The 27,965-nt window shown below is 53.3% G+C and overlaps 2 protein-coding genes across 2 annotated transcripts; both read right to left on the bottom strand.

Annotated features, from left to right (window-relative positions):
* Positions 1-704: 704 nt before the first annotated feature.
* BAIAP2L2 (BAR/IMD domain containing adaptor protein 2 like 2) lies at positions 705-11,365 on the bottom strand. The gene is made up of 14 exons (XM_059472916.1): positions 11,324-11,365; positions 10,304-10,379; positions 9,937-10,023; positions 8,807-8,868; positions 8,428-8,499; positions 7,710-7,826; positions 7,185-7,331; positions 6,564-6,716; positions 5,992-6,133; positions 4,992-5,220; positions 4,000-4,071; positions 3,498-3,678; positions 1,622-1,662; positions 705-797 (listed from the first exon to the last, which is right to left on the bottom strand). Exons 1-14 carry the CDS (start codon positions 11,360-11,362, stop codon positions 722-724), a joined length of 1,494 nt encoding a protein of 497 aa, XP_059328899.1. The 5' UTR covers positions 11,363-11,365; the 3' UTR covers positions 705-721.
* Positions 11,366-12,408: 1,043 nt separating this feature from the next.
* On the bottom strand, positions 12,409-27,646 carry PLA2G6 (phospholipase A2 group VI). The gene is made up of 16 exons (XM_059472130.1): positions 27,303-27,646; positions 26,582-26,797; positions 25,181-25,361; positions 23,827-24,014; positions 22,564-22,660; positions 21,423-21,605; positions 21,125-21,233; positions 20,382-20,534; positions 18,800-18,890; positions 17,887-18,050; positions 17,245-17,395; positions 16,932-17,068; positions 16,191-16,345; positions 15,294-15,461; positions 14,143-14,216; positions 12,409-13,653 (listed from the first exon to the last, which is right to left on the bottom strand). Exons 1-16 carry the CDS (start codon positions 27,509-27,511, stop codon positions 13,512-13,514), a joined length of 2,418 nt encoding a protein of 805 aa, XP_059328113.1. The 5' UTR covers positions 27,512-27,646; the 3' UTR covers positions 12,409-13,511.
* Positions 27,647-27,965: the final 319 nt, after the last annotated feature.

Below are 27,965 nucleotides of genomic sequence, written 5' to 3'. Positions count from 1 at the left end.
CCCAGCCACTGAAATGGACACAGAAGATGCATTCTCCATTTTATTTTTAAAACCCATCTATTTTCCACAGGACAGTACCTGAAGGAACAGGGCAGTGGTGCTGGACACTGTCACCTGCCCCTGCCTTGCCCCAGCACTGCCCAGCAAGGTGAGGGGCTGCACCTGGGGTGAGAAGAGGCAGGTGCTGCTGCAAATGGACACAGTTGTCAAAGAGGCCAAGACCAGACCCTGTCAGCTGGACCACTGGAAGCCTTCTTGTAGCCTTCTCTTTTGGAGTTCATTCTTCTGGTGGCAAAGGAACTGTTTGGTGACAGTCCTTCTCTGCCCACAGCAGGGGTAGCAATGATTCACCTTCAACATCCCAAGAGCACTGCCCTGGCTGCAGATGGCCTTAGCCAGCCCTACCTCCAGCTCCAGCACCATCCCCTCTCCCAGGCCACCAGCACCAGTAACAGCAGACTGCTCCCTCCCAGTCAAGCACAGTAACAGCACAAGGGGAGGGAAGCAGGGATCAATCCAGAAAGGGCAGCAGAGATCTGCTCCTGGCTAAAGCACACCAGGCACCCAGGTGAGATGGGTGCCATGGTCCCAGAGGTATGGGAGGGGAAAAGAGTTCACTCCTGGAGTGGTAGCACTAGGCTGCTGCCCAGCTGGAGGTCACAGCACTGTCAATTCTCCTCCTCCCTCTCTGCTGGAGTCCTTCACTGCCCACAGCCCTGTTTCACCGGATGATGGGGGCCGAGCGGTCGTTGGTCACTGTGGGGCGCAGCTTGACTGTGGCAAAGGGGTTGGTACCTCTGGAATGGGAAAGGAAACAGGCAACCATCAGAAAGGCTGCAAATGCCATGCAGGGATATCTGTGACCAAGGAAGGGCCACTTAGTCCTGTGGCAGTCGCCTCCATGCCAAGGAGGAGAGTGTGGTAAAGTCAATTCCTGAGTGTGTTTTCTCCATCCTTAACACACCCTGCTGCACATTCCCATGTGGTTCCCCTTGGGATCTCCCAAGGGCTCCTCACCCTCCTTCTTCCAAGGGATGAGGAAGGGACACAGGCACATGGCTGTCCCTCATGACAGCACTCTACACTCACAGAGTGTACACCAACCCTACAACCAAGGATTGGGAAGTGGAAAAAGGCCACTGCACCACACCAGCAACATGCAGACATCAACCCAGCTCCAGGAGGAAGAAAACCAGGGATTTATGGCAAGTCTCACCCCCACAGACCTGACTCATCAGAACTCAAAGCCACGTCCTTTTCTGCCTCAGCCCTTACAAGCAGGCAGAGATGCACAGTCGTGTAGCTCCACACTCAGGCTGTGAGCTGCTATTGTGACCCTTCCAAGATGGATGGGAAGGAGCATGCGGGTCTGGACACGTGCTCAGGGTGCTCAGCTCCTACCTCATTTTATCTGAGTCAGGATAGGGCCTTCCCAATCAGCAGAGGACAGAATGGACCACCTCTGCCTCCTGTCTTGGAAGGTAGGCTGTGCATTGCTTTTCCCTAGACACTTCCTTGTGGCTCCCACATTTGATAATCCAAAAGATTAAATAATAATAGCGTTGTAATAATACTCCCCTCTGTCAGATTATTCCAGCGTGGAGTTCCACATCTTACTCACCGTGGGAAGAGTTCAGGGGGCTGGTCAAATACTCCTGATTTCTGCAGTGAAGAGAAAAGCAGCAGTGAGAAATCTGGAGTAGGCAATGTGGAGAGAAGAGTGGGGCAGGAGACACTGCACACATGGAGGAAGATTTCACAAAACACTTAGGTGAGTTAGGAGCCCAAGTCCTCTTAACAGGGCTCTGACTCCTTATTCAGTCAAGCTTTACAAAAGTCCACAAATTCCCCACTGTAGATAACACCCCGAATATTGTTGTGGGGGGTTGTCCCTACACCACAGGTTCCTTACTCCCCTTGGACATCTTCCTTTGCTTTGGGGAAGGAAGGAGATGACTCAGATCCCCAAAATGTCATATCTGAAGAGCACAGCAAACAGTGACAGTTTGAGCTACATTTCACCCTCCAGCACAGCCAGAGATGCCCCCTCATATTGCCCACACACCCTGGCAAAAAGTCTGAGGTCCATGCCCTCACATGCTCCCTGCATCCACGGGGAACTCCAGAGCTGTACCTACCTACCCTGTACCACATATTACTGAAAAGTGGACAAACCTGATGGACAAAGTTGGACCTAGGCCCTGTGGCCCTTATTCTTGGCCAGTGGATAGTGAAGAATCAGTGACATCTGACCTGCTAAAGTACTCTGGTGGCAGACAAGAAAGCCACACGTGGCTATCTGGCATCCAGTTGGGAAGTCACACCCATTTGTTTGTGGCTCAGCTGGGGGTGTCTTGGGCATACATTTAAAGCAAAACTGAGTCTTTCCAAATTAGTCTTTCCCTGCTTTATAGAGAGGTTCCCCACTCTGCCATGCTGTTCCAAATGCTGCACACTTTTCATGACTCAGTCCCAGGTCTATCCCTACACCCTAGCCCTAGGGCAGGATGAAAACCCAGTGACCCAGAGGGACAGGAAGGCTGCAGAGATTGTTCCCCATGTTGTGCACCCTGAGGCTACCTGAAACCACAGAGCAGGACATAAAGGGGAAAAAAAGAGTGATTAAATGTTGCAATTTTCAGTTCTATGAGACATTCAATTGCTTGCAACCTTGTGCTGGCCTGGAACCAGTTACTGTGGAAAAGGTTTTCCAGTGAGACTGAGGAAGTCATGCCCCATGGGCAGCACTGTTCTTTCCTCCCCCAGGTCGTCACCTTTAACTTGGGTCTCCCAGTCAATTCCCTACTGCTGGAAGCAATGGTAAGTGGAGGACTTCCTTCTCAGTATGCCATCCATAAACCATGAGTTGGACACAATTTGTTCTAAGTCTCCTAAATATAGCTGTGCTGTGCCCTCAGCCTCTGCTCCCAGCTTTTCCCTACCCCAGCTGTGAGTTTAAGCCAACCCTCATGTGAATTTAAAAGAGGAGCCCTATGAAACTCTTCTCCATTCTCTGAAGGGAGAAGAAGGATGGCATCTCTGTTAGCTGGTCACCCACTCCCAGACCAGCCTGGTCACTCCATGGTCCTACTATTAGCAGAAAGAAGTGCTGCCCTGGAGCCACCAGAAATCAGGCTGGGAGGTCATGGAGAAAAGGACTGAACTGAAGGGTCCCTGGTGAGCAAAAAGAGAGAGAGAGATGAGAAGGGCAGGGGCAGGAAAGCAGTCCCTTGGGGGAGCAAAGCCAGGCACTGAGGATCTGCACACAACAGGAAGACTGGCAGGGGTCATCAGACAGGGTGGCATGTGAACAGACTGGGTGAGAAAGACTGGTGCTAGCAAGACTCAGGAAAGCAGCAGGTCCCTTCACCAACATCAGAAAGGCAATTTTTCTGTCTCTACAGGCCAAAGCAGAACAGGTGTGCCCTTGGAGGATGAAAGTCAGATGGGGCCCCCTTCACACACACCCGCTACAGCGTCACTGCTGCTGCACTCACCTTGGAGCCAGAAGTGACTGGGGTGACCACCCCGCTCTGGTGGCTGCTGGCACCCACTGACAGGGGAGGTGGGGTGGGCACGCTGGGCTGGGCAGCAGCAGGCCAGTAACTGCTGGAGGATGGAGTGCTGGGACGGTCCAGGATGTCATCCATGCTGTGACTGCTCCGCAGCGGGAAGGACCTGAGCAAAGCAGAGGACAGTGAGGTGAGAGCCAGAGAGCAGGGATCAGGGAGCAGCACAGGTGCTAGCACAACATGGGATGTCTCTGGAGGAAATGCACGTGTCTTGGACTGGCCCAGCTGCAAGAACCTTGGAGATGAGATTGCACAAGTTATGGGAACTGCCTAGGGGAGCCTGCGAGGTCCCAGGGCACAATGAGGCTCTTGGCAGGTCCTACAGCATGGGAACCCTGCAGCGCTCCATGGGGCACACTTGGAACAATTACCCCACTGGATTTGTGGTGTACCAGGAGCTCTGCCTGGCCAGTTGCCATCCTGTTACCTGGTGTCTGGCTCCTCCATCTCCCTTGTATTCTCCAAAGGCTTGACATAAGCTTCAGGGAACCAGCCACACCTAGGGCACAGGAACAGAGCCAAATGAGGTCAAGGCAGCTGTGGCTTGTGGTTCTTCAGATCCGTTTGCTAAACACTTTTGATCTGCACCCATCTCACACATCAATCAAGCCACGTTTGCCACTACCATGTGTGACAGGGCTCCTGCACTTCTGTCACCTACAGATGGGGCACAGGGCTTATCGTGGGATGGACCTTGAGCTTGGAGCAGGACTCACTTATCTCAGGAGCTGTGCAAAACCTGGGAGCAATGCTGGTGCAATCCAGCAAGAGACACTCCAACCAACCACAATCACAAGGAAGCTGTGGAAAACTCATCCAGGGATTTTACAGCAGCTCCACTCCAGAAACAGCTGCCCAAAGAAAGGCACTGCTTTTGTTCATCTCACATCTGTGAGCATTCCTGCAGTCCACATCCTCTATGGAACGGGGCAGGCTTTACACCCAGATGTTGGCTGGCAGAGCCACAGCGAGTAATTCAGTAAGTGCTGGGTGCAGCAGTTTCCGTGCCCTGCCTGTGCTGGAGGCTGTGGCAGCAGTTGCAGCGTGAGCTAAGAAATGCCAGGCCTCTCAGGTAACTCCAGCAGTTCGTGGCCCTGAGCTGGATCCCATGACAGGAGTCACTCAGTCATGCAGGCCAGGAGGGGCTCACTGCATCCCTGGCTCTTCCACCCAAAGCCCCCGGAGGTTCCCCAGGCAGCCCATCCACGCCAGTCCTGCCACAGCACATCTCCATCTCTCCTTGGCACGGAGAGCCCGCATCCCTGAGGACACAGCGCTGCCCCACTGCGATGGTGGGTGGGACACGGTGCCCAGGCCACACCAGGAGGCATGAGGGGGTGGTCATTTTGGGGTTAATCCTCCCAGCTCCAGACTCAACAAGCCTGCATCCATCCACTTTACAGCAGCAGCGTCACGTACGTGGATGAGCCCTCCAGCTTGCCGTAGAGCCAGCCATTCTGCGCCTCTGGCCTCAGCACCGCGATGACATCCCCGGGCTCGAACGGCAGCAGGGTCCGGTTGGCGCCTGTCGTGTGGGGCACGATGGCCTGGACCCTCGTGGTGCCACCACTCCTCTTCCTGCCCTCGCTGCCAGCGCTGGCCTCGCCAAAGGAGCCCGAACGGGACGTGCGGCCCGCGGGCAGCAAACCTGTGGGGAGGCACCCAAGGGTCTGGCTGGAGGCTGGCATCCTCCTGCAGGACCCTGCTCCTCAAAGGGACCACTGCTTTCCGGTCGAGGAATTGCTCTAGGGGAGGAGCAGATGGCCTTTCACAGCATGGGAAAAGTAGGGTGAGCATCCTGCAGGAGACAATCCATTCAAGCCAAACCCATTTGTTTTGCACTGTGTCCTCTCTGGCCAAATGCCCAGAGCATAAGCACTGCATGCCCTGGCTGATGCCCTCCCTGCCTGACAGTCCTCTTCCTGCCCTGCTAGAGCTACTGATTATTTGGGTAATTTCTCTCTCTCCCTGTCCTTTTTTTACTTCTTTTACAAACTTTAGGCTAAAATTTCTCAGGAAGGAAAAGCAGGTGTGTCACGGGTTAAGCGGCTGGGTTTCATAGGGCAAGCTAATATTTAATCTGGTAGTATGAGAGAAGGTGCTTTACTAAAATGGGAATTCTAGCAAGAACCAGTTCTTGTAGTTCGAGGAGCCTTGAAAATTGTACATTCATAGGTTCCCCACCTCACACAGCCTGGCCTTGCCCTGGATGGACTCTGCCCTGAAGGCTGAGCTCACTTTCTACTTCAGCCTTGCCCTCTACAGCTCCCATAGATACTGTCCTCTCACCATGCCCAGGAACAGGGCTGAGGTCTGGTGCTCTGGTAGAGTGGTGGTCCCTTCCCAAACCCAACCCTATCCCCAGAAAGATCCAGCCCCTGTGTGTCCCCACAGCACTGCTCCCAGAAGTGGGTCATACTGGCTGCTGACGGTGTCCTCCGCATTGGCCGCCTGGGAGACTCTGGCTGAGGAGACATTCTCATTTCTGGAGGGTCTGGAGAGAAGATGCTGGATCTGCTCCCAGTCATAGAAGAAGCAAAGTCCCCAAGAGGTCTCTGGGGCTGTTGGAAAGAAAGGGGGTTGAACACACATCCATGAAGGCTGTGTTAGGCAGGAGATGCTCTGAGAGATATGCAGTCCCTCTTGGAAAGCCAAACTCAGCACATTCCTCCACTGCAGCCCACACACAGGCTCCTCTTTCTCTTGGCCAGGAAAGGTCACTGGCGATGGACAAGGCACCGTGGTTGGTCAAGGACTGACCTTGCCCTGCAGCCTCACCACCCAAGAGCCATTGAATATTTTGGGTTGGAACTTAAAGGCCATCTAGTCCAACCACATGAAATGAGCAAGGATGTCTTCAATTAGATCAGGTTGCTCACAGCTCAGTTCAGCCTGAGCTTGAATGTTTCCAGAGATGGGGCATCCACCACCTCTCTGGGCAACCTGTTCCAGTATCTCCCCAAAAAGGTTAAGCTGTCTGTGGCTCCTCACCATCTCGAGGTGGGTGGGCGTGAGTCGTCCTGGTGGGTATCCCTGGCCGTGGGAGGCTGGGAGCAGCCCCTGGGGGTGGCTGTTTGAGGGGTTACGGCTGGCTTCCAGCTGCTCCTTCCACCGCGGTGCCTTGCTCTGGATCATGCCCCGAGCCTGGGGAGAAACAGACAAGAGGGGACGATGGGCAGGCAGACCAGCTACAGAGGAAGCCTAGGGCTTATACATGCATGAGAGACCAGGTCATCCCAAAATTAGGCTTGTGGGAATGGCCAAACAGCTCCCTGCAGGCAGGAATTTCCAGGATGGCATCCTCCAGCAGAGATCTTCCAGCCCCAAAGACCCTGCTAATAAACACCTACAGCACCTTTCCCTCCTCCATCACTCACACACCCAGCTAACCCCATGCCAGCACCACGCTCAGCCCCAGACATGTTCTCCCAGCCTAGTACAGCCAGCCTGAACCTCGCAGCAAGAACCAGAACAGTTTCCTGCCCAGTCCATGCACAGGTGCATCCTTCACCTGAGGATGGCTCAGCCCTGGCTCCCTCCTGCCTGCACGCTCCCCCTCCAGCCCTGCTGTCCGCTCCCCCAGCTCTGCTCCCCAGCCTGGCAGGGCTGTACCCTGCTGTAGAACTGGAGCAGAGTGTTGTAGAGCAGCTGGTGCTTTTCAGCCAGGAAGCGGTAGCGGCGTTTCTCCTCCAGCTCCGCCTCCCTCTGGCTCTCAGACACGAACGCCTGCATCTCCGAGCGCAGCCGCATCACGTTCTCCTGTCACCGGGAAAGAAGGGAGGAAGGGATCAGTGAAAATCCAGCAGAGAGGACTCAGGGGAAGGGTTGGAAGGGGTCATCATGTCTATCAGCTTCCCAGTCCTCTTGCATTGCAGCAGCAGCAGAGAGGAGCTAGAGCAGGGTGCTGGGCATTAAGTCCTTCCTTCCTGAGGCTTCCTAAATGAGGAAAGGGCTTGGCAGGACTGACCACAGGTCAGTAGCACCCTGTAGAACAGGAGTCTCCTACTTTCCAGATAAGCCTGCTGCCTTTTGAACATCGGGGCAACCCCTTGGCTAAGGCTGCTGAGAAATCAGCCCTGGTTCCCGAGAAATCCTCCAGTTCTTATAACCAACTCCGCACCTGCAATCACTGCTCACCTTCATCTCCCGGGCATTTTTGTCACGGACCCTCTCCATTCTCCACAGCTCTGCCATGCACTTGTCCAGGTTGGTGGCTCTTCGCTGGTACTCCAGCTCATACTGCTTCTGGCTCTCCTGCCAGGGAGAAAAGAGGCTCAGCGAGGAGCCAGAGACCCAGCCACACTGAGAGGCAGCAAGGGTCCTGCTCTGATGGGTGGCTGGGCTTCTGAGCCCACCTGCAATCAGGCTTCACCTGGACCTCTTATAAAATGCCTTTCTTTTAGTTTTAAATGGCTCAAGAGTGCTGATGAACCTCCACATCTCAGGAGAAAGGATTGCCACCCAGCTGCCCAGCCCTGGGTCCCAAGGCCTCTGTCTTCCTCTGTGACACCACCCACCAGCATGGCCAGCTGGACCACAGCAGCACAGGAGCCACAGACCAGCAGAGCCTGGGATTTGGGGAAGCTGGGAACTCTGCTTCTGGAATGCTGAGTCTCTCAGCCCCGCTGAAGCATTTGGCAAGTCCCACTGCACAAAGAACAGCCACCTGCCCTCTTTTAGCTCTCCATCATCAGCTGAACAAGGGGAGTTTGCTCCATGATGGGAAAAGGTAAGACCCCTCTATTTCCTGCTGAGAAGAATTACAGAACCACCTCAAGTGTTGAAGCAAAAACCCTTGGGTGAAGGGGAGAGATAAACAAGGAGAGCTGAGGAGGAGACAGGGGTTCACACTTACACTGATAAACTGCACGTCCATTTTGCTGTTCTTCTCCATGTGCTGCAGCAGGTCCACGTGGAAGGTCTGAGCCTGAAAGAGGGGAGGGAGCCATCACCCTTATCCCTTCACCATATGGGATATTGCATGCACTGTGATAAAGTGCACTAAAATATTCAAGGGGTGGCTCATAAAACTTGCAGAGCAAGTGACTTGCAGGCAGGCTCTGGGCATGCCAGCCCTGTGACCCTTCTCTGCCACGTGCAGCAGGGAGGCAGGCACCTGCCTGCAGGCATGTGTGAGGGCAGCTGATGGGGTCAGTGTGGTAAGGGCTGATAAGCTGTATTGAAGGAAAGCACTTTATTCTCCGCCTCTACCAGCCCTTGGGAAAACCACTCACCACAACTTCCAGATCAGAGCTCAGTAGTCTCTGTGTGTCAGACATCTGCATCAGAATTTCACCTTGGGGGAAAAAGACAGAAGGTGAAAAAGTCCTGTGGCCATTTTCTCATGTGCCTAAGGAGGCAGACCAGCAGCGTGCAGCTCAGGCTGATGAGCTTTCACATGGCTGTGAAAGTCCAAGAGATATCACCAAGCACTGCTCTCTGCACCCTGGTAGCCCTCCCTCCAGGCACTGCCCATGCAGGGTTACCCCAGCCCTCGTGATGTCTGGGCCGGTGCTCTGCTGCAGCCCCAGGTGTCAGAGACAGCCTTGCCTCTGCCATGGGCTCCGGTGCTGGGTTTCTGCTCTGCCACAGCCCCCACAGGCCCCATCTCTAACCCCAAAGACTCCCCAGCTGCACTGCACATTTCTGGTGTCCTGTGGAGGGCAGCTCCAGCACCCGCTCCGATGCTGTGCATGGTCCCACTTCCCTGGGCTGGCCTTATGAAACCAGGAAAGGCAGAGACTGATGACAGGGAGCAGAGGAGCCAGCTGGGAGGTGCAGATGACAAGAAGAGTCTGCAGAAGGGGCACATCTGCTGGAAGCTTTTTGCTGAAACATTTAGCAGTGGAGCAGTTCCCTGACCACATTTTCAGGCTGTAGAGTTATTTACACTGCTGAGTGTGAGTCCCTCAGCCCCAAGCTGCCATTCCAGTGAGTTGCAGGCTCAGGAGGACAAAACCCCATCAGTTGTTGTCAGTGCATGCTCCCTGGCTGTTCCCTCACACCCTCAGTGAGGAGAAAAATGCTTCCTCTGTGATGAAAATTTCATCTCTGGGGGCAGGATGCCTCAAAAGAGACTGGTTTTTGTGAGAGGTCCATCCATGGAGGTCCATCACAGGAGCTGAGCTCACTCACTTATCTCAGGTTGATACAGGGAAGACCGCTGGGACTGTGAGAAATATTCAAGGACACACAATAAATTTGACTGTCACCACCTGGACAGGGCCTGGTACAGAGAGACACTATTTAGAGGAGCCGTCTTTCTTGCCCCAGTACCTGGAAGTGGACCAGCTAAGGGAGAAGGTCAAAAAGAGGTAACTGTGGTTCACCACAGGAGAGAAGATGATGTGCAGGAGAGCCTTACCTAGCATGTGTGAGGTGGAACTCTGCAGTGCCTGCTCCCCAATCTTCTCAATTGCCTTAAAATACACTTCAGCTGCTTTGGATAGTGCTGTGGGGAGAGGAGAGGGGTAGTAAGGGTCCAGCCTGCCTTCCCACCACCACCAGCTCCAGCAAGCAGCACACAGAATTGCCACCTCCTGGTACTTTGCCTATAGGCCCTCATCTCTCCCCATCAGGAGTGGGTCCTGGAGCTGAACAGTGCTTAAGAGCAGCTCAGGACATGGCAGCGGTGGCAGAGCAGCAACCCTGTCCTGGATGAGGGGGTGGGGGTGCCCAGGCTGGAGGCAGCACTGTGGCCTGGAGCCCTGGCCCTGTGGGACCCCACTCACCGTGGAAGGCACGCAGGTAGTTGTTGCCCAGGTACACCAGGTTCTCCAGCGCAGGATTGAACTGCTCCAGGATACTCTGTGGCCAGGCAGAAGCACGTTAATGCCTTTGTTCCTCATGCCCAGAGAGCTCAGCAGGACAAGGCTCCTGGGCTGTGGTTTGGCTGGGCGAGAGCCCCCTCTGGAGCACTGGAACCAGACAAGGTCCAGCCAAGCACAGCCAGTCCCTGCATTGGGGCTGGCCAGCAACCTCAGCTGCCCCAAGCCTTCCCAAGGCAGCCAGGAGAGGGGCTGCAAGGCAGCCCCCTGCACAGCCAAGTGTTACCTAGATGAAGATGGCTTTCTCCCAAGGGCCCACACCCACTGCAGGCAGGGGAGAAACTGCAAGGGGATCTGAGCTGCCTTTTCCTTCACCCCACAGCCAGCCACTGCTTATCCAGGCATGAACACAACCCTTTCCTGGCCAGGATGTGCTGCACTGCCAGACTCGGCAGCTTAGTAAGAGAAGGGATGGACAACCAGCTTCTCTGCTTTTGTTTGCATTTATCTAAGGTGTCCATTGACTACAGAGAATACCAGCGACTGGAATAAGCAACTCCTCATTTCTGTCAGCCCTCCTCTCTTGGTTCAGCACTGGTGTGTGTAGGGAAGCATTTATGAGATCAGAGACTCTTTCAAGGAAGGGGCAAACCAGCCCATCGATCTTCCTGCCAGCAACCAAGGTGTGCCACCCTCCATGCTCCGTGTCCAAGCCACCCTGCCTGCCCAGTTACTTCCTGAATCTGATGTTAGGAACCACACCACCCTCTCCTCCGTCTCCCAAACAGGGATGCCTCAACAGGGACTGGTTGAGGCAAACTGGTCCCAAACACAGCCCAGAGTCCACAGGATCTGCTGCAGTTCAGCCTGTGAATGGATTCAGCCCTCAGCTGTCCACCCAAGGGAGCCTTTGGCAGAAAACACCCATCTCCCACCCACACATCCCCCATACAGTCAGGAGCTGCCTTTGATGCCAACACTCACCTTATAGATGGAGATGGTGGATCTGTAGGACAGATCCATCTCTGGAGCCTATTCGCTCTCCCACAGAGAAGCAAGGAGCAAAGGAGAACAGGGTGCTATTCTGGCCTGAAGGACTCTGCTCCTGCACAGCCAGCTGGATGGAAGGAGCCTGTCACCAGCAAGGAAGGACAGCAGGAAGACAGAGATGTGGTACAAAGGGAACACTGATGGAGTTTAATAATTCACCAGCCGAGAGGCTGGAACTTGATCTCTGGAAGTAACCAGACTCTGGGGGGGAGAGAGGAATCCTGCGACAGCCAGCAAGGACATGTGACCGCCTCTCTGCATTATTGATTGCCAGCCTGGTGCCCAGCCCTGCCTGTCCTGACACCTGCAGTGCCAGCCACCTGCCCGAGCCACTGCCTTATGGCTCGCTGTCCCAGCCCTGCCATGGCTCCAATGGGGCTCGCCGGGCAGGGAAACTGAGTGAGGCATGCTCAGCTCCCTCTCACACAGGCTCCTCACAGGTCAGGAGATCCCTGTCAGCTGGTGATCACAGGCAGCAAAGAGCAGCAGGCAGGGGGGAACCCAAGGAAAACTCTACACAAATTTCAGCTGTCCCCTGCCCATATTCCCCCACGCCAGGCTTCAGCCCTTTGGCTCTTAGCCTCCCTCCCACTCTCAGGGAAACTCTCTTAACAGCAGGAATAGGCTTCTGTCTGAACCCTTCCCCAGGTTTCACCTCTGGTGAGCTGGGACCAGCACTGCCATCGTAATTTCTTCTGGGTGCGTGCCTGGGAAGAGATGGATCAAGCAAAACCTACTGTTCTATTTTTTTAAGCCTGGACAGCTCCAAGAGGATCCTCATATTGCAGCTGGTCCAAAGCCTCTCCACTCTGGTTGCAGCTGCTGTGGGGTAGTCAGCCACTCATAGCACCCACATGCTGCAGGGACAGCTCATTCAACTCTTCAGCCCATACAAAGGGTATAAATGCTGTGTCTCAAGAGCCCTTTCTCTGATTTTCTACCTGTAAGAAATTCAGAGTCTGCAGGCCTAGAACCCCTCTGAGAACTCCTACAATGGAGACAAAGACAAGACCACCATGGACTGCATGACATTGGAAACAAATGCAAATCCCTCTTTATTTTAGGACATGTTAGTGTCTCACAGAAACAGGCAGCAGCAGTTCATTCACTCAAAAGAAAACCATTAAAAATTCAGTTTTTCAGGTTACTCCTCAAAACATCTCCAAACAGATACATAAATTATTTATAAATATGCAAAAATTACTGCAGGAACAATGACTGGTGTAGCAATCACAGTAGAATTTCCAGTTGTAATAAAAAAGTAAATCCAAATTGTCCCAGGGTTGGCTTCTTTGGTGGGAACTGATCTCAGAGCATTTCAGTTTCATGTTAAGAATAAAGAGAAATTATTTTTCTACAAAGCCAAGGCTCTTGTCCTTTCCTCTGAGCTTGCTGTAAAGACAGGCTTTCACATCTCCGCCCCTGAGCAAAGTGTAACAGCAAATCAGCGGCACAATAAAGTCCTGGGTGGGGGAGGCTGCTCCCTCTCCAGGCAGTGTTGCCAGCCCATCTCAGAAGGAACAGGAGAAGCTGTTGCAGAAGACAACTGTCTCAGGAAAGACTTCCCCAAGGCCAGTTGTAGCTTTCTGCATTGCATCCACTGCAAAAAGTTGCAGCATTTCTGCTCCCCTTCAAACTGGGTGTGTTGAGAGAAAAACAATCCCTTTTCCCCAAACTATACACTCTGAAATACCTTGGGCCCAGTGGGCCAAGCAATCCCTGAAACGTTATCAGGCCTAGGCCCATTCTGTGACATAGGAAGGTGCACGGTGCTTTGTCAGTGGAGGTACTGCACAGACAGGAGACATTCCAGCTGCCACAGCTCAAGACAAGTAAGTGAGGGCTCTGGATTCTGGGTCAGAGAGCAGGGCAGCAGAACCAAGCACAGCAGCAGAGATGGGGTTACAGCACAAAGATAACTGTCAGCATTTCACAGCTATCATACATTCTGTGTTGGGAATACATGTGTATGTGCACTGGTGTCTATTCAATATTAATTCCTCTCAATTACCACAAGTCTGTCCATCACCTCGACACCTTGGCTCAAGGGCAAATCTGAGCGATGCCAGTGTCTCCTTGCTGCTCCTTGCCTTCATAACGCAGAGTGGGAGCTCCAGGTCAGTCACAGGCAGAGATGCTGCACCATCTTCTCGAACTGCTCCCGTTGCTGGTAGATGTAGAGCTGGGTGTCCCACAGGGCGTTCACCAGCACGGTGTCGTTCACCTCGTCCAGCATCACCTCCGTGTGCAGCTGAGGGCTGAGCCTGCGGGCACAGACAGCATCAGCAGCTGGGCACAGACACAGAGCTGACCAGGCACCAGCAGGACACTCCCATCAGGCGGCTCCCACTGCCAGGCCCTTGGTCTGTCAGGCTTGCAGAGCACAGACCTTCCCCCTCCTTCAAGGCCAGGCACACTCAAGGCTGAGCCACAGTGAAGCAGCTGCAGCACACCAGGGACAAGTCTAAAACGGGCTGTGCAGGGTGCAACGGGGCAGGATGCACATCCCAAGGGGCCATGCAAGACAACACCTCCCAAAGCTCCCTCAAGCAGGCCAGACCAGGCGTGCTGGGTGCCTGAGCCCCTGTGGAGGGCCAGGCAGGCTCCCTCATGTCACTGACGCGTGTGCAGGGGCAGGTCTGGCAGGAATGCCTCTGGAGGGGATGCCATCTGGGATGACGCACGGCACAGCCAGGTCTGAAGTGAGAGGACAAAAATAGGGCTGTGCAAGAGAGAGGAAAGGAAGCTCCTACCGGAAATAGGGGACATCCGTCATCTCACACCAGGCCCTGGCACGATCCACAGCTGGGCCGTCTGCGTCAGTGCACTGCAGGAGAAACAGGCACTCACTCACAGCATGCCTGCCCTTCCCTGCCCACCACAGGCTGCCCTGGCACCAAGCCCCAGAGGGAAAATAAAAACCAAGAGCAAGGGCATCCTGGATGGCACTGCTCGCCACCAAGAGCTGGGTGGCTCTTCTTTTTCTTTACTTTTATCGTAAGGGCAGCGCTCCTGATCCTTGGGACACAAGAACTGCGACCTACAGACCCTTCATACATCCCAGCACAGAGTGGATTGCCTCATGGCAATACCAGGATGATCAGAGTGACAGCCTCCTTGGGATTTCATCTGTATCCATTCTGTCCAAGCCCTGTACAGCAGAGCCTGTGATTACTCCAGGTCTACTGGGCTATCCTGGGACAGCTTCTCTGGGAGCCCTGAGATAAACAACAGGAGAAGCAAAAGGACTCTGGGTATTTTCTCACTTTAGGAAACTAAAAAGGAGATAAAGCAACAACATCAAAATCATAGTCAGAACTTTAGTTCTGATCTTTCTGGCTTTCATCCATTTAGAGTGTTTTCATGAACAACATGTAATGATCATCTTCCTGAAGCACACAAGTGCATATGCCAACTACACACTCCTAACCACAGTTCTCAACTATTGTTTTTAATTAATGACTCTCTCTACTATTTACTAATTTCCTCAGAGGGAAAAACAAAGCTTTTCTAAAGAAAAATGAATGGCTGTTTTCTGAGGGATGATTAATTTTTTCCCCCACGTTGCTCAGATGATAAACAATTCTTCCTGGAAAGATACCAAATTTCACAAACTCACACCTGCAAATGTTCCTAAGAGTCACTGACCACCATCCTGTCCTTAGCTCCTTTCAGCTGCAAGAATATCCCTTGGGGATGAGTGTCCCTTTGGGGCACTCTGAACCCCAAAGAATCAGACAGGTCTTCAGGCCTGCAGTGCTCCTGCAATATCTAAGTTACCACTACATCCACAGTCAGAGCAGAATTTACTTCTCAAAGGGGGAAGCTGCAAACTGGAAACCTTTTCTCCCTCCCGACAAGCAGCCCCAGGGGTCTGTTGCCATCCCCTCCTCCCAGTACTCACACAATCCACCACCATCTTGCCAAGCTCCCTGGCCCCAAAGACGGTCTTCGCCAGTTGCCAAGGGTTTGAGGGGCGGAAAACGTCCACAGAGCTCACTGCGACCTGCGGAGGCTTCCCTGTTCCCAGGGACACCACCAATCCCAATTTCCTCACTTCCTGCTTCTGACCCTGAGGACAAACAAAAGAGCTCTTTGCAATGACCAACAATGAAAGTGAAGCATCTCTTTCACAGCAGCTTCCCAGGGAAGCTCTGAAAACCAAGGCAAAAGGCTCAGCTGCCTTTTCTTCCCCCATCCTCCCCCAAAGTATGGCCTGCTGAGACAGCTGCAACCCACAGGACTTCAGCAGTTGCACTGCTCTGTCCCTTCTCCCCTGACCACACCCAAACCCATGGGACCCCCTGGAGATGAGTCCTAGGACCAGATGACCACGAAGCAGTCCAACTCTTCAGTCGCTTTGGCAACACATCTCCCCTTTCAGCTATAGGGAGCAATAGCTGCCACTGGTTATTCAACTTTTTGAAGAACTTGCCACACCACACAAGACATTCACTCTTCAGCCTTGCAGAGTACCATACCCTTGTCTTCTCCACTTATTTTTGGGCAGCAAAAGGCCCTGCAGAGCCATATCAAGGGCCACATAAAACCATCATTCAATCATTCTGGTTCAAAGAAGCAAGGAGAGGCCCATCTCACACCCTTGTTAAGAGAGGTATCTCACCTCCCAGACACTATTCCCAGCACATATCCCCCTCCATACGCTCCCTTTTAGGGTGCTGCACTGCTAACTTGTTTATCCACTAAGATGCATCCACTCTCACAACCCGCTTCTTCTTCAACAGAGGCTCAGTGGGGCCAAAACCCTCCAGTTACCAGTCAAGGCTAGGATTTCCCTCACCTTCTGGATCAGCGTCTTGTTGTACTCGTGGATCTCTGCCATGGCATCAAGGGTGGGGTTGTTGGCCAGCAGCCCTCCATCCAGGAAACGGCCAATGGGCCGGAAATAAGTGGGAGCTGCACCGCTGCAGCGGGCAGCGCGCCACACGAGCTGCTCTGTGAGGGACAGAGAGAAAAAGGCCTCCTGCAGCAACTCTGCTGTGCACAAAAAGCTCCCCAGCTCCACCAACACAAATCAGGATGGCTTGCAATCCCAGGAAACCCTGCCCTACATGGTTGTGCCTCTTTCTACCAACAGCAGGGTGCTTGGATGCACAGGATGACACCAAGGGACTTTAAAAGATGTTCTCACCACTTCCTACATATCCTGGGTAAAATTCACTCTCTATCCATTTTCTTGCTGCTATTTTGATAGTGAACCAGGTATGTGTGCCAGACCAGGAAGCAAGCTGGAGGGGGTTGCATGCTTCAGTTACATGGCATTTCCATGTTTTTCTGTAGGAGCCCAGGGAAAGATGCAGGACTCCTCTAGCAGACCCGTTCTCTTATCTACTGGAACAGAGCCTGGCTAGTGAGGTTCAGGAGAAGCCAAGGGAGGAGGAGAGAGAAAAAATGGGAACCATCACTAGGACCTAGTTACAAGCCAAGACCAGGGATGAGCCATTGCTGATTTTCAGGGAGGAAGAGCATGAAATCTGAGGGATGAAACTAACCAGCTAGATTTGTGTGTACCATCATTTACCTTCTGGCTGAGTGAGTGGCTGGAAAGACGCATTTGTCTTGTATTCAGTGGAGCGTTTTGTCTCTGGTACAGGGTAATTCCGGAAAAGGTGGAGCTCAGCTGGCTGTCGGTCACACAATGTCCCTGTCACCATAACCCTGGAGAAGCAGACATGAGAGAATGAGAGTAATATGGAAAAAAAAAATGCTTATGGCTTCAATAGTCTGCACATCACACTCCTCCAGATCTGCTCTAAGGCTGAGCATCTCTGCTGACACAGGTCTAGAGCACGTGTGAGACAGCATCAACCAGCACAGCCCGCGGCAGGACTTACTTGGGTTTTCGGACATCTGTCATTTTGGTGTTCTCCCCAAATTCCTTCTTCAAGAACTCATCCAGGGGCTCGGACTCATAGGGCCGAGAGCCCCGGAACACCATGTCCTTCATGCGGAAGTACAGGCAGCGCATGTAGTCCATGGACTTCCCTGAGACGGGCAACAGTGTTGGCAGGAGCAGGCAGTGGGAGGAAAGGCAGGCAGACAGAACAAACAGCACATCAGAGCAAGGCTTCCCCAGGACAAGTGGGAGCTGGGAGGCATCACTGCCAATCCAATTCCCTTCCCAAGCTGCCTGTCATCTCCTTGGTTCTCAGCAGCATGACTGGGAAGGATTAGAGAGGAAGAGCAAGCTCGGAGCAGCTTCCCGTTACCAGAATGTATCAAACACCTTGCCCTAAGGCCTCTGTGAAGAGCACAGGAAATACAGAACATTGAACTCTGCCACCATGCACTCCCCAAAATCCAGAAAGCGGCTCAAAGCCAGCTGACATGAGAAGCAAGCGCAAAGCCAGGTCGAGGCTTTCCTTCATTAAGAAACATCCCTTCTCTCCTTTGGCAGGACTCAGAGAGGCAGCTCCCACCACACATCTGCTCCCCCAGGAGGAACCAGAATGAGAAGGGATCCATTATGTCCTCACCATGTACAATAGCCAAGGCCAAGATCCCTCCAGTGCTGGTCCCTGCAATCCAGTCAAAGATCTCACAAATGGGACGGCCTGCAGCCTTTTCAATAGCCAGGAGAAGCTGGATGAGCACAAGGCCACGGATGCCACCTCCATCCAAGCACAGGAGCCGGTCCTGACTGCAGAGAGACACACACAGATGACTGGAAGCTGTGGGACAGATTATGAATCACAGAACACTCTGTGGGAACATGGCCCTGGGGACAGGAAGCTATGCCAGCAAGTAGATTGCTGCAGACAGTGTAACTGGTGAATAAATAAATCCATCAGCGCCTTCTCAGGTGCAAATAAGACACATCCACTAAGGCTTGTCAGAGCTGGTGCAACATCCTTTGCTCCTGCATAGCCACCTCGAACCTCTACACCAGAAAGAGAGTGACCAGCCAAAACCACACCCAAGTCCCTTACTACACAGTAATGGGTATTGGGTCCTAAATAAAAAAAGCAGACAGACCTAAATCCTGCCGGCAGCACTTCAGTGCCAACTCCTTCTCCACTCCACACAAGGTGAGGCGCAGGCACTGCCGAGACAGTGCAGAGGAGCTGAGTGAACATCAGGGCAGTGTGCAGAGATGGGGAAAACACAAAGCCAAAACAGTGTTGGGTGCCCAGTAGCACAGGGAAGGGACAAAGCAGGGTTTCACCTCCTGAGCTCAGGCTCCACTGCAACTCCAGGCAGGACAGGCAGGGGTTATTTATGAAAACAAAAGATTTCTCAAAAGATGCTGGAAAAACTGCAATGTTGATGGACATGAAATAATATCAGCTCTGAGGATGCCATCCCCATAGGTGTGGGAGGGGAGAATTCACACACAGATTTCACCTTCAAGTTGCACAGGAGCCTAGACAGAAGCTGCTCCTCACTTACTTTCTTCTAGCCTCGGAGGGCATGTCCACAACATCTGGTGTCTTCAACAGCTGTCCAAGCGTTGTGGAAACATACAGAAGGTCCTTGTACCCTAAAGGGCCATGAACATGCAAATGGGAAAAAATAAATTAGAGATCACCAATGTGGTAACTGATTTCCACCATAAACAAAAAGAGAATATCCAACTCCCCCATCGAATAAAGGTCCCTGCAGGAGACACAAGCCATATTACCCACAGCCAACAGGTATTCCCCAAATTAACTCCACACCAAAGGACAGCAACACCACCCTTTGGAGCAGGCAGCTGTAGATGCACTGGAAAAGACAGGATTTGGAGAAGCAGATGATGTGCACAGTGGATGAGAGAAGGCAGAGCCCAGCAGCGTGCCCACTACGCAGTTTACTGCAAGCTGTTAGGATAAAACCTAAATCTACTCCTCAAAGTAACCTAGGCAGGAGAGCTGTGCGGACAGGGTGACTTGCCATTACCCCTCAGCTGACGTTCACCCAGGCCACCCTGGGTGTGGGGCACCAATCCAATCTAGGTGAGAAGCCAGCCTGCGAAACCACAAGAAGAAAGAAGGGGGAAGAGAAGTTACAAACTCCTGCCAGCACCCAGGCCAGAAGGAGGCTGCGGACGACAATGAATTGTGGTGAGGAGGTTCTTCAAGGGCAGAGCCCACAATAAAAAAAGGTTTTGCTCTATCACTGCATCAGAGCTGGAACTGGGTAAGGGTTGCTTTCACTGGGCTGTGGTGAGAAGAAAGTCCTGGTGTCAACAGCCACTGAGATTTATAGTGACACAGACACATTCCAGGATTGTTCTGTGGCCCCATAGGAGAGCCTTTGCAAAGAAAACCTCCAACCTGAGATGGGAAGTGGTCCACAAGCAGATGTCAGCTATTTTGATGCTCTTCTCATGACCCTCCAAGTCAACTCCCCTGTTGCCTAGTCCACAATCCCTCTTGTTGCCTCCTCCTGAGCTCTGGAGCTCCCTGAAGGCACAAAGCCCATCTCTTAGAATTGACCTATGTGCTTATTCTGGGCAGCACAGACCATAAGGTTCAATACAATCAAATGTCTCACACTAGGCTTTTCCTGTGCGTAACAAACCCCATGATCAAGGTTGCTTATCCTCAGGCCTCACCCCTTCCCTCTCCCAGGTGCTCCAGGATCTGAGTAAGTGACACTTCTAAATCTTGTGCCCAGCACAACACTGGGAGGTCCTCAAGGCAGACCAGCACTTTCCCTTCTACACATGACCCAGTGGACAAAGTACCTGCAGGCTAAGTGCCCCCTCTTCCAGACATGTGAGGGAATCAGTCTTTCTTTTTACAGAGCTACATTGTGTCAGGTCTATAAAACAAATGTTTTGAGTACAAGAGTTCAGAATACAGAGAGAGGAAAAGCAGAGAAAAGAGATGGGATCCTGGAACAGGTGAATGAGGACAGTCACCACAGAGTCAGCAGGCAGTGAGAGCTTTGACAGTTCCCAGAGCACAGCCCATCTGAAGAAGAGGTCTGAGACAGCACTGTGAAGCAAGAAGGGAAAGAAGCGAGGGAGGGCCAGGGAAGGCTTTACCTAAGCTGTTGAGGTTGCTCCGCGAGGAAGGTTGGCCTTCCAGGAAGGAGGCAGCAGATGGTGTCAGGCTTGGGGAGTCAGGGTTGGGTGGTGGGTGGCAGCGTTCGGTGCCTACAGTTTGCAGCAGGTCTAAGAGCACTTTCCGGTTCGCACCTTCGGTGACCAAGGGGGAGTTACAGATCAGAAACAGAATCAGTGCATGTGCACACCACGGGGGAACGTGCTCTGCCGAATTCACAGCAGGCCTGACCCTCACAAAGCCTCTGGGATGACCTGGGGAAGGGCAAAAACATCCCAGGTATCTCTCCCTAAAGACCAGGCAGCAGGACTTGTGCACAGCAGGAATATCCACTGCTGTGCAGTTTCAAGGGTGTGTGCCACACACTTCTTTGGCCCTGAAGACCTGCCCATGTCTGCCTGTGCCTGGGCAGTTCAGCAGCGCTATCCCGTTGTGAGCCTGCAGTGCCTGACATGGTGGCCCGAAAGGGGGGAGTGCATGCCAGCTTTTCTTCTTGCATCCCTGTGCCACAGAAGAGAAATTCATCAAGGGCTATTAATACAAAGCCTGTACTGCTAGCAAAGCAGGTACCTACTATGTGAGCAACTAGAAGCTGGGAAAGCATGTTGGAGAAGCATCACCCATGCATGGCACGTTTTCACCTCTCCCCAAGACACTGTTTTGGCCACCAAGGGGAGACAGGATGCTGGGCTCACCCTGTAAGGCTGCTGACGTGCTCCCTCACCTTTGCTGCTCCTGGCTGCCAACAGTCCTGGTGTCTCTCCAAAATCATTGGGGATCTCAACATCTCCTCCAAAGACAATGATCGCTTTGATCATATCCAGGTGGTCATGCTAGGGAACAAGGGAAAGCTCAGTCCGGAGCCGCTAGATGAGTTCTCATTCCTTCCCTCCCCTTTTCATTAGCCAAAGCACCCACAAGGGAACCCCACACAAACAGCCAGAATTTCAAAGGACTCTGTCGCTGTCTCAACCCTTCCAGAGAACCGTCTCTCCTCTCCAGCAGCCCCTGCAGGAGCTCACCTTCATGGCGAGGTGCAGCGGCGTGTTTCCGTCGCGGCCGCGGGCGTTGGTGTGGGCGCCGTGCGTCAGCAGCACCATGGCACAGTCCAGGCGGCCCCTCTGCACGGCGATGTGCAGCGCCATGTCGGCCGTGCCGCTGCTGGCGTTCACCTCCGCGCCGTGCTCCAGCAGCAGCCGCGCCAGCTGCGCCCGGACCGCGGCAGGGACAGAGAAAGCAGCCGTCAGCACAACCGCCTGGGCACTCCGACCATCCAGGCCTCGTGGCAAACAAAGCAGGGCAACAGGAGGGAGCCTTAGCCTGGACACAGGCGGCTGGCAGATGCCAGCTGAATTGTTCCAAGCACTGGGGTTTCTCTGTCTTTTACCACAGAACTAGATGGTGGCTGCACAATCTGGCTGGAGCTTCTGGATCCTTTGGGACTGATACACAACCATAATGAATGGCTGAGATCAATGGAAAAAAAGCCAGCTCCTACTCAGGCCAGGATCCTTGCAGACTGAAATAAAAATTCTGCCTTCTGAGTTTCTCTTTATAAACCAAGCAAATTCAAGTCTGCTCTGAAACTCCAAGGGACATTTCTGAGAGGAATGGGTTACTGCAGGAGGGAAAAGAGCCCTCCTATAGCAATGCCCTCTGCCAGCAAAAAGCATCATTCAGGTGCTCCAATATGGCATATCACCAACCTGCCCAGCTCTGGCAGGAGATGGACTTTCCCCCACTCACCACCACTCTGTGCCTACCTCACACTTCCCCTGCAGTTTCTGAGGCAGCAATCTGTTTGCTCCCAGGAAACCGGCAGCTAATGAGAAGAGAGCTCCCTCCAGGGGCAACTATGCTTCAGGGACAGTGCTGCAATTTCTTCAACAAAAGGGAAAAGGGACAAGCTGGCAGCTTCACAGCCATGGATGAAATACTAGGAATGAGCCCACCAATTTATTCCACTGCAAGGCTCCGCTGCTCTATTCCCTGAGGCAAACAGCACCAACTGGCACAGTGCAAAGAGAATCAAACACTGGGCTGCTGGCTGGCCTCTGACACTCCCAGGGCTCTGCACACGCACTCAGACAAGTTAGCCACAGAAGGAATTAACTGGGTGCTGGGTAGCAGCACAGGCCCTCCCCATGGATTGGCTCTATTTACCTCTGCCTTCTTTGCCCAGTGCAGTGGAGTGGCATCATAGCGCGGGTCCTTGGAGCAAACCTGGCTGGCATCTGCCTCCAGAATGGCCTGGGCACACCTGGGAAACAGTGAGATGACAGGATGGGTGGCTGCTGTCTTGACTCAAAACCTCCACTCACATCACCACCTGCCTTCAGCCCAGAGGAAAACCAGGAAACCCTGCAGCAGCAGCAGCATCTCTGCAACACCTGCGAGCTCCTCAGCTGCACTTTTGTTTTGCCCTTCACAGAAAGTGCAGGCACAGCAGGAAGCACACAAGCCAAGTGGTGTTGGGAGCAGGAGAATCTCTCCAATACAAGTTGTGGAGCAACATCTGGGTGCTTCTCTAATTCAGGAATATGTAATTTCTGGAAACTCTCCAAACCTGAGAAGCAAAATTCTTCTCCTCTCTTTCATGGAAACATGGGGATAGAACTCTAATAGTTAAATACTTGCTGAAATTAAGATTCTGTGTACTTCCCTATGAGTGAAAAATCACACCTGTTGTGAAGAGACCAATATCTGGTGCCTAGAAAATAGGGTAGGTGTGCTAATAAAATTTGGTTATCTCCTCCACTACCACCAAAAAACCCTGTACAAGAGATAGAGCCCCAGTGCAACCTCAGTGATCTATCCCCATTCTGGGCTTGTAAATGGAGGTCTAATGTTGGGAAGTACTTTTCAAAATGCTTAAAAATCAGCAATCAGCAGGTAGTGTTGTCTTGAAAGCCCTGTTTGTAGAGCCTGGACACTCTTTGAACATTAAGTGTTATAAAGCATATACAAATGGAATTTAATTTCTCCGAAGAAAACAGGGAGTAAATATTGTGCTTTTTTTGATTCCCTTCCAGAGTGTGTTATTAAGAGTCAAGAGTACCTCTGGTCTACAGGAGATAGTAAAAACTAAGCTTTGAAATGAAAGCTTATTAGGATCAGAGCACTCAAAGACAGAGGTACAGCAATTAATACTATCTAAGCATCAGCCCATCATCTTCCTACAGCTCATTCTGAAAAAAAGCATTTCACAAACATATCTTTTTAAATCTGTCTTTCTCCTGATGTCTGATACTGAACAAGGTAGTAATTCCAGGACAAATAAGTTTTATTCTGAAACCATTTCCTTCTTTCCCACACCAGCACTTCCCTTTTTTTTTGCCAGTGACTACACACGAGACCTGTCCTATTGAGCACAGCCCGGGCCAGTGCAAGCACACAAGCCCCCAGGCTGGAGGGGACCCTACATACCCCTTGTGGGAGAACTTCAGAGCTGTGTGGATGGGGTAGCCCAGCGTGCCCACGACGCTGCAGCTGGCACGGCACTTCAGCAGGGACCGAACCATGTCCTCCTTGCCCAGCTGGCACGCCAGGTGCAGAGCTGTCAGCCCCTCGTGGTTCAGGTGGTCCAAGCCAGTAGTTAGGGGTCTGCCCAGCAGCTGGAAGGAGGAGACAGTAAACAAATAAGTAGACAGACAACATGGAAGAGCACTGTCTCTTCTTGCGCTCTGAGGACTGACTCTGGAGCACAGGACCCCTCACAGTGCTCCAGCCTGTCCTCTCCATCCCTGCTCCCTGTAAATTGCAGATCTGTTACATGCTGACTGCTTTGTTGCAGAAAAGTACCTCATTGCCACACTGGGGAAACCCTGCAAGCCTGGTGCACACATGAGAAATGGGAATTCAGTTTCTTTGATTTAGCAAGGAATCAATACAGAAAACAAGCAAACATGAGACAGATCAGACAACAAGCCAAGTTGATGCCACCAGAGAAATAAAGAAGATGATATCTTTTTAATACAAGGTTCCTAACTGCCCACTCCACAGCGTGGCAAGCCCTGATCCTCATCCTACCTCATCATGCATTAGGAAACTCCAACATGGACGGGTGGGCAGACAGAGAGCTGTCACAACAGGTATTGGGCAAATGTGAGGGTTGCAGCCGTGGGGAAGAGTCAGTCTCAGGCTCAGACACCAAGTCTTGGGGAGCTGACAGACCTCAGGAGCCATGTGCAAGGCCACCCACGCCTTACAAACCCGGTCACTCTGCCCAGCCTTTCTCAGCCATCAAGAACACCTACAACTTCAGACTGTCTCTGCCTCGAGGCTCTGATCGCTGTCCCCCATGCAAGGCCACTCAGTTCAAACAGCAGGTCCTGCAGCTCAGGACAGCCCAGGGCAACTCCAAACTGTCCTTCACTCTGTGGGCAGCACACGATCCCCCATGGCAGCCTCAGCACACACTTCCCTACAGGAGCACTCTGCCCAAAACCAAACACCCTGCTCACAGGGGAGAGGGAACAGACAGCCACAGGCCTGAGGAAAAGCAGGATGAAGGCCTGATGCAAACAGCAGCGAAGGATTACTTTCTGAGGAAACTTGCTTAATGTCCTTGTTTCAGTGCTGGGTGGAATCTGCACTCTGAATATGGGAAACAGCACCAGTAACAAGGGGATACAAGAGGCTGAAATCAGGCTCAAGCAATAACTCAACAGAGGGAGCTGACTTTCTCCTCCCCTGTGTGTAGCTGTTTTCCCATCTCTAGCACAGCACAGAGAGGACACATTCCAGTCCTACTTTCTCCCAGACCAGAAGTCGCTCCCACCTCAATGATCTGGGGGTTGTTTCCTCGCACGGCATAGTGGAAAACAGTCTCCCCGTTCTTGTCGGTGATGTCCACGCGTGCATGGCACTCCAGCAGCTCCAGCAGGCAATCCACGTCCCCCTTGCGGCACGCCAGGTGCAGCGGGGTGCAGCCGTCCTCGCTGTCCGTGCTGTTCACACAGCTGCAAGAGAGGGCTCGGCATCAGGCCCGGGAATGGCACGGGGAAGAGGAGGGCAGGCAGCTGCTCCAGGAGCTGACACAGAGGTGCCCTCCATCTGTCCCATCTGGTGTGACCATGAGGCTCAGGAAAGACCAGCCTCTTGCCAGGGAAGAAGGACAGGGAAGGGACAGCAAGCAGCCCCGCCCTGGACTCTCTCCTTGATGTGCTGCTTCTTGTCCTGCCCTCCATATGGGATCAGCTCCCTCTGCCCAAAGGAAGGCAGAAGACAGGTTACACACAGCAACCTGGCAATGGTGCTGCTATTTGCCCTCCAGCCCCCCAACCAGTCTGCCCTATCCCTCAGTAAACCTGCGCTGGTTTTGGCTCGGGTAGAGTTAACTTTCTTCACAGAGGCTGGTGTGGAACTTTGTTTTAGATTTGTGCTGAACACAAAGTTGACAATACAGAGATGTTTTTGTTATGGCTAAGCAGGATTTACACAGAGCCAAGGCCTTTTCTGCTTTTCATACTGATCCACTGGCAAGGAAACTGGAGGTGCAGGGGAGGCTGGAGGAAACACAGCTGGGACAGGTGACCAAAGGGATTTTCCAGCCCACATGACACCATGTTTAGTATATAAAACATGGGGAGAAGGAGGAAGTGGGGGGGGACATTTTGAGTGATGGTGTTTGTCTTCCCAAGTCACCACAATATGTGATGGAGCCCTGGAGGTGGCTGAACACCTGCCTGCCCATAGGAAGCAGTGATTCAATTCCTTGTTTTACTTTGCTTGTGTACATGGCTTTTGCTTTCCCTTTCTTTATCTCAACCCAAGTTTTCTACCTTTTGCCCTTTCAATTCTCTCCCCACTTCCTCTTGTGGGAGAATGATGACTGGCTGCATGGGGCTCACCTGCTGGTTGGGGTTAAATTACAGCAGAACTTCCCCATGAAAAAATAAGTCCTTGTGTCCCAAATCTCTTTCCAGAGAGTCCTACCATACCTCCACTCTCATTGCTTACAAAGTGAGCAAAAACCTCCTCCAAAAATCTGCTCCACGAGGGTGGCAATAACCTAACCCGTGTCTCTAGCAGGACACCTCAATCCTTTACTTCAAACACCAGGCCCCGCAGCAGCAGGCTGTAAGCCCACCAGCCAGCTTCCCCAGCAAAGAATAGAGCCCAGCCTGCCCTCCCAAGCTCCTTCTGAGCAGGGACCCCCAGCAGACAGCGTGCTCCTTGCCTCAGGATGTGGTTGTGCCGGAAGGTCTCGCGGCGGCCGAACTCCACGGCGATGTGTGCCGGGGACCAGCCGGGGTAGCTGCGGACGCAGTCGCTGAGCTGCTGCAGCTCCTCCAGGGACAAGGGCTGGCACGAGCTCTCGTAGAAAGGGCGCAGCTGCCGGGCATACTGCTCAAAGTACACCAGGGCATCTGCCTCGTTGTCCAGCTGGAAGAGCCTGGAGAAAAGGCAAGCATGGGGTTCATCCTGCTTAAAGGAATAACCCCAATCCCCTCTATCTGAGGGAAACGGCTCTTTTCCAAATGTCAGTGCTGGGAACTTTCCTCTTCTTCTCCAACTAGTGTCGTCCTTGTTCCAAGGGAAGCAGGGAGACTACTTCGCTGGAAGAGAGCATCCCTGTTCCTGAACAATGTTAGGTTTTGCTCAGAAGTATCCTGTGGTTGCTGAACACCAACAGGAACGAGCAGCAGAAATGCATAGGGACACATGGATGCCCTGAACCATACCACGGCTGCCTGTAGTCGCAATGTTTGGACCTGGTCCTGATTCCACGAGCTGTTTTGCGGCAAATCCTCCACCAGCACACGCACTGCCTTCCACCCCTCCCAGCCCACCTGATGCTTCAACATAACACCCCACGGCCTCGAAGCAGCCCCGACATCGGCAGCGTGGGGTCTTTGTTTTCCCACATCAGCAGGGACGGCTAAAGGTCTGCCACTCACCGGAACGCGACCTGCGGGCTCTGCGGATTCACCAGCAAGCAGTCCCAGGAGCGAGAGAGGCTGTTCTTGTAGAGGGCCAGCCTGCCCTCCTCCTGCAGGCACGTGTGACCGGCGTACTCGGCGGCCGGCACCTCCCTCACGCGGTACGGGTTGGAGAAGATCTGCGAGACGCTGCTGAAGGTGTCTAGCAGCCGCCCAAAAAACTGCATCTTCCCGGAGCCTCAGGCGGCTTCTCCCGAGGGAAAGGCGGCCCCTGGCTCCGCCGGCCCTGCCCTGGCACGCACGGCGTGGCCGGAGCGCGGCCGGGTGACAGCGGGGCCGGGATCGGGATCAGGCTGGATCCGGGGATGGCGCCGGGCAAAGCACGACGGGCCCCCAGCGCCCCCCGCGCGCCGCCCGCCGCGCACCCCTCGCCGCCCGCCAATCGCCGGCACCGCCCCCCGGGACGGGCCAATCAGAGGCGTCGCTTCCGGGGCGGGGCCATGGGGGCGGGATTAAGGCAGCGCCCGCCGCCTGCCGCCGGAGGAGGGTGGAAGGCGCCATCTTTGTGAGGGGCGGGGCGACAGGGGTGGGGCTGCCCTTCTTCAAGCGGTAGGGGCCCATTTCTGTGGGGCGTTCTGCTCCCGGCACGGCCGGTCATCGGTCCTGCGCCACCGCTGAGCT

Source organism: Ammospiza nelsoni, chromosome 5, assembly GCF_027579445.1.
Source record: "Ammospiza nelsoni isolate bAmmNel1 chromosome 5, bAmmNel1.pri, whole genome shotgun sequence".
Classification (NCBI taxonomy): Eukaryota; Metazoa; Chordata; class Aves; order Passeriformes; family Passerellidae; genus Ammospiza; species Ammospiza nelsoni.
The sequence above is the reverse complement of the archived record's forward strand: the minus strand, read 5'-3'. Positions and strand labels throughout refer to the sequence as shown.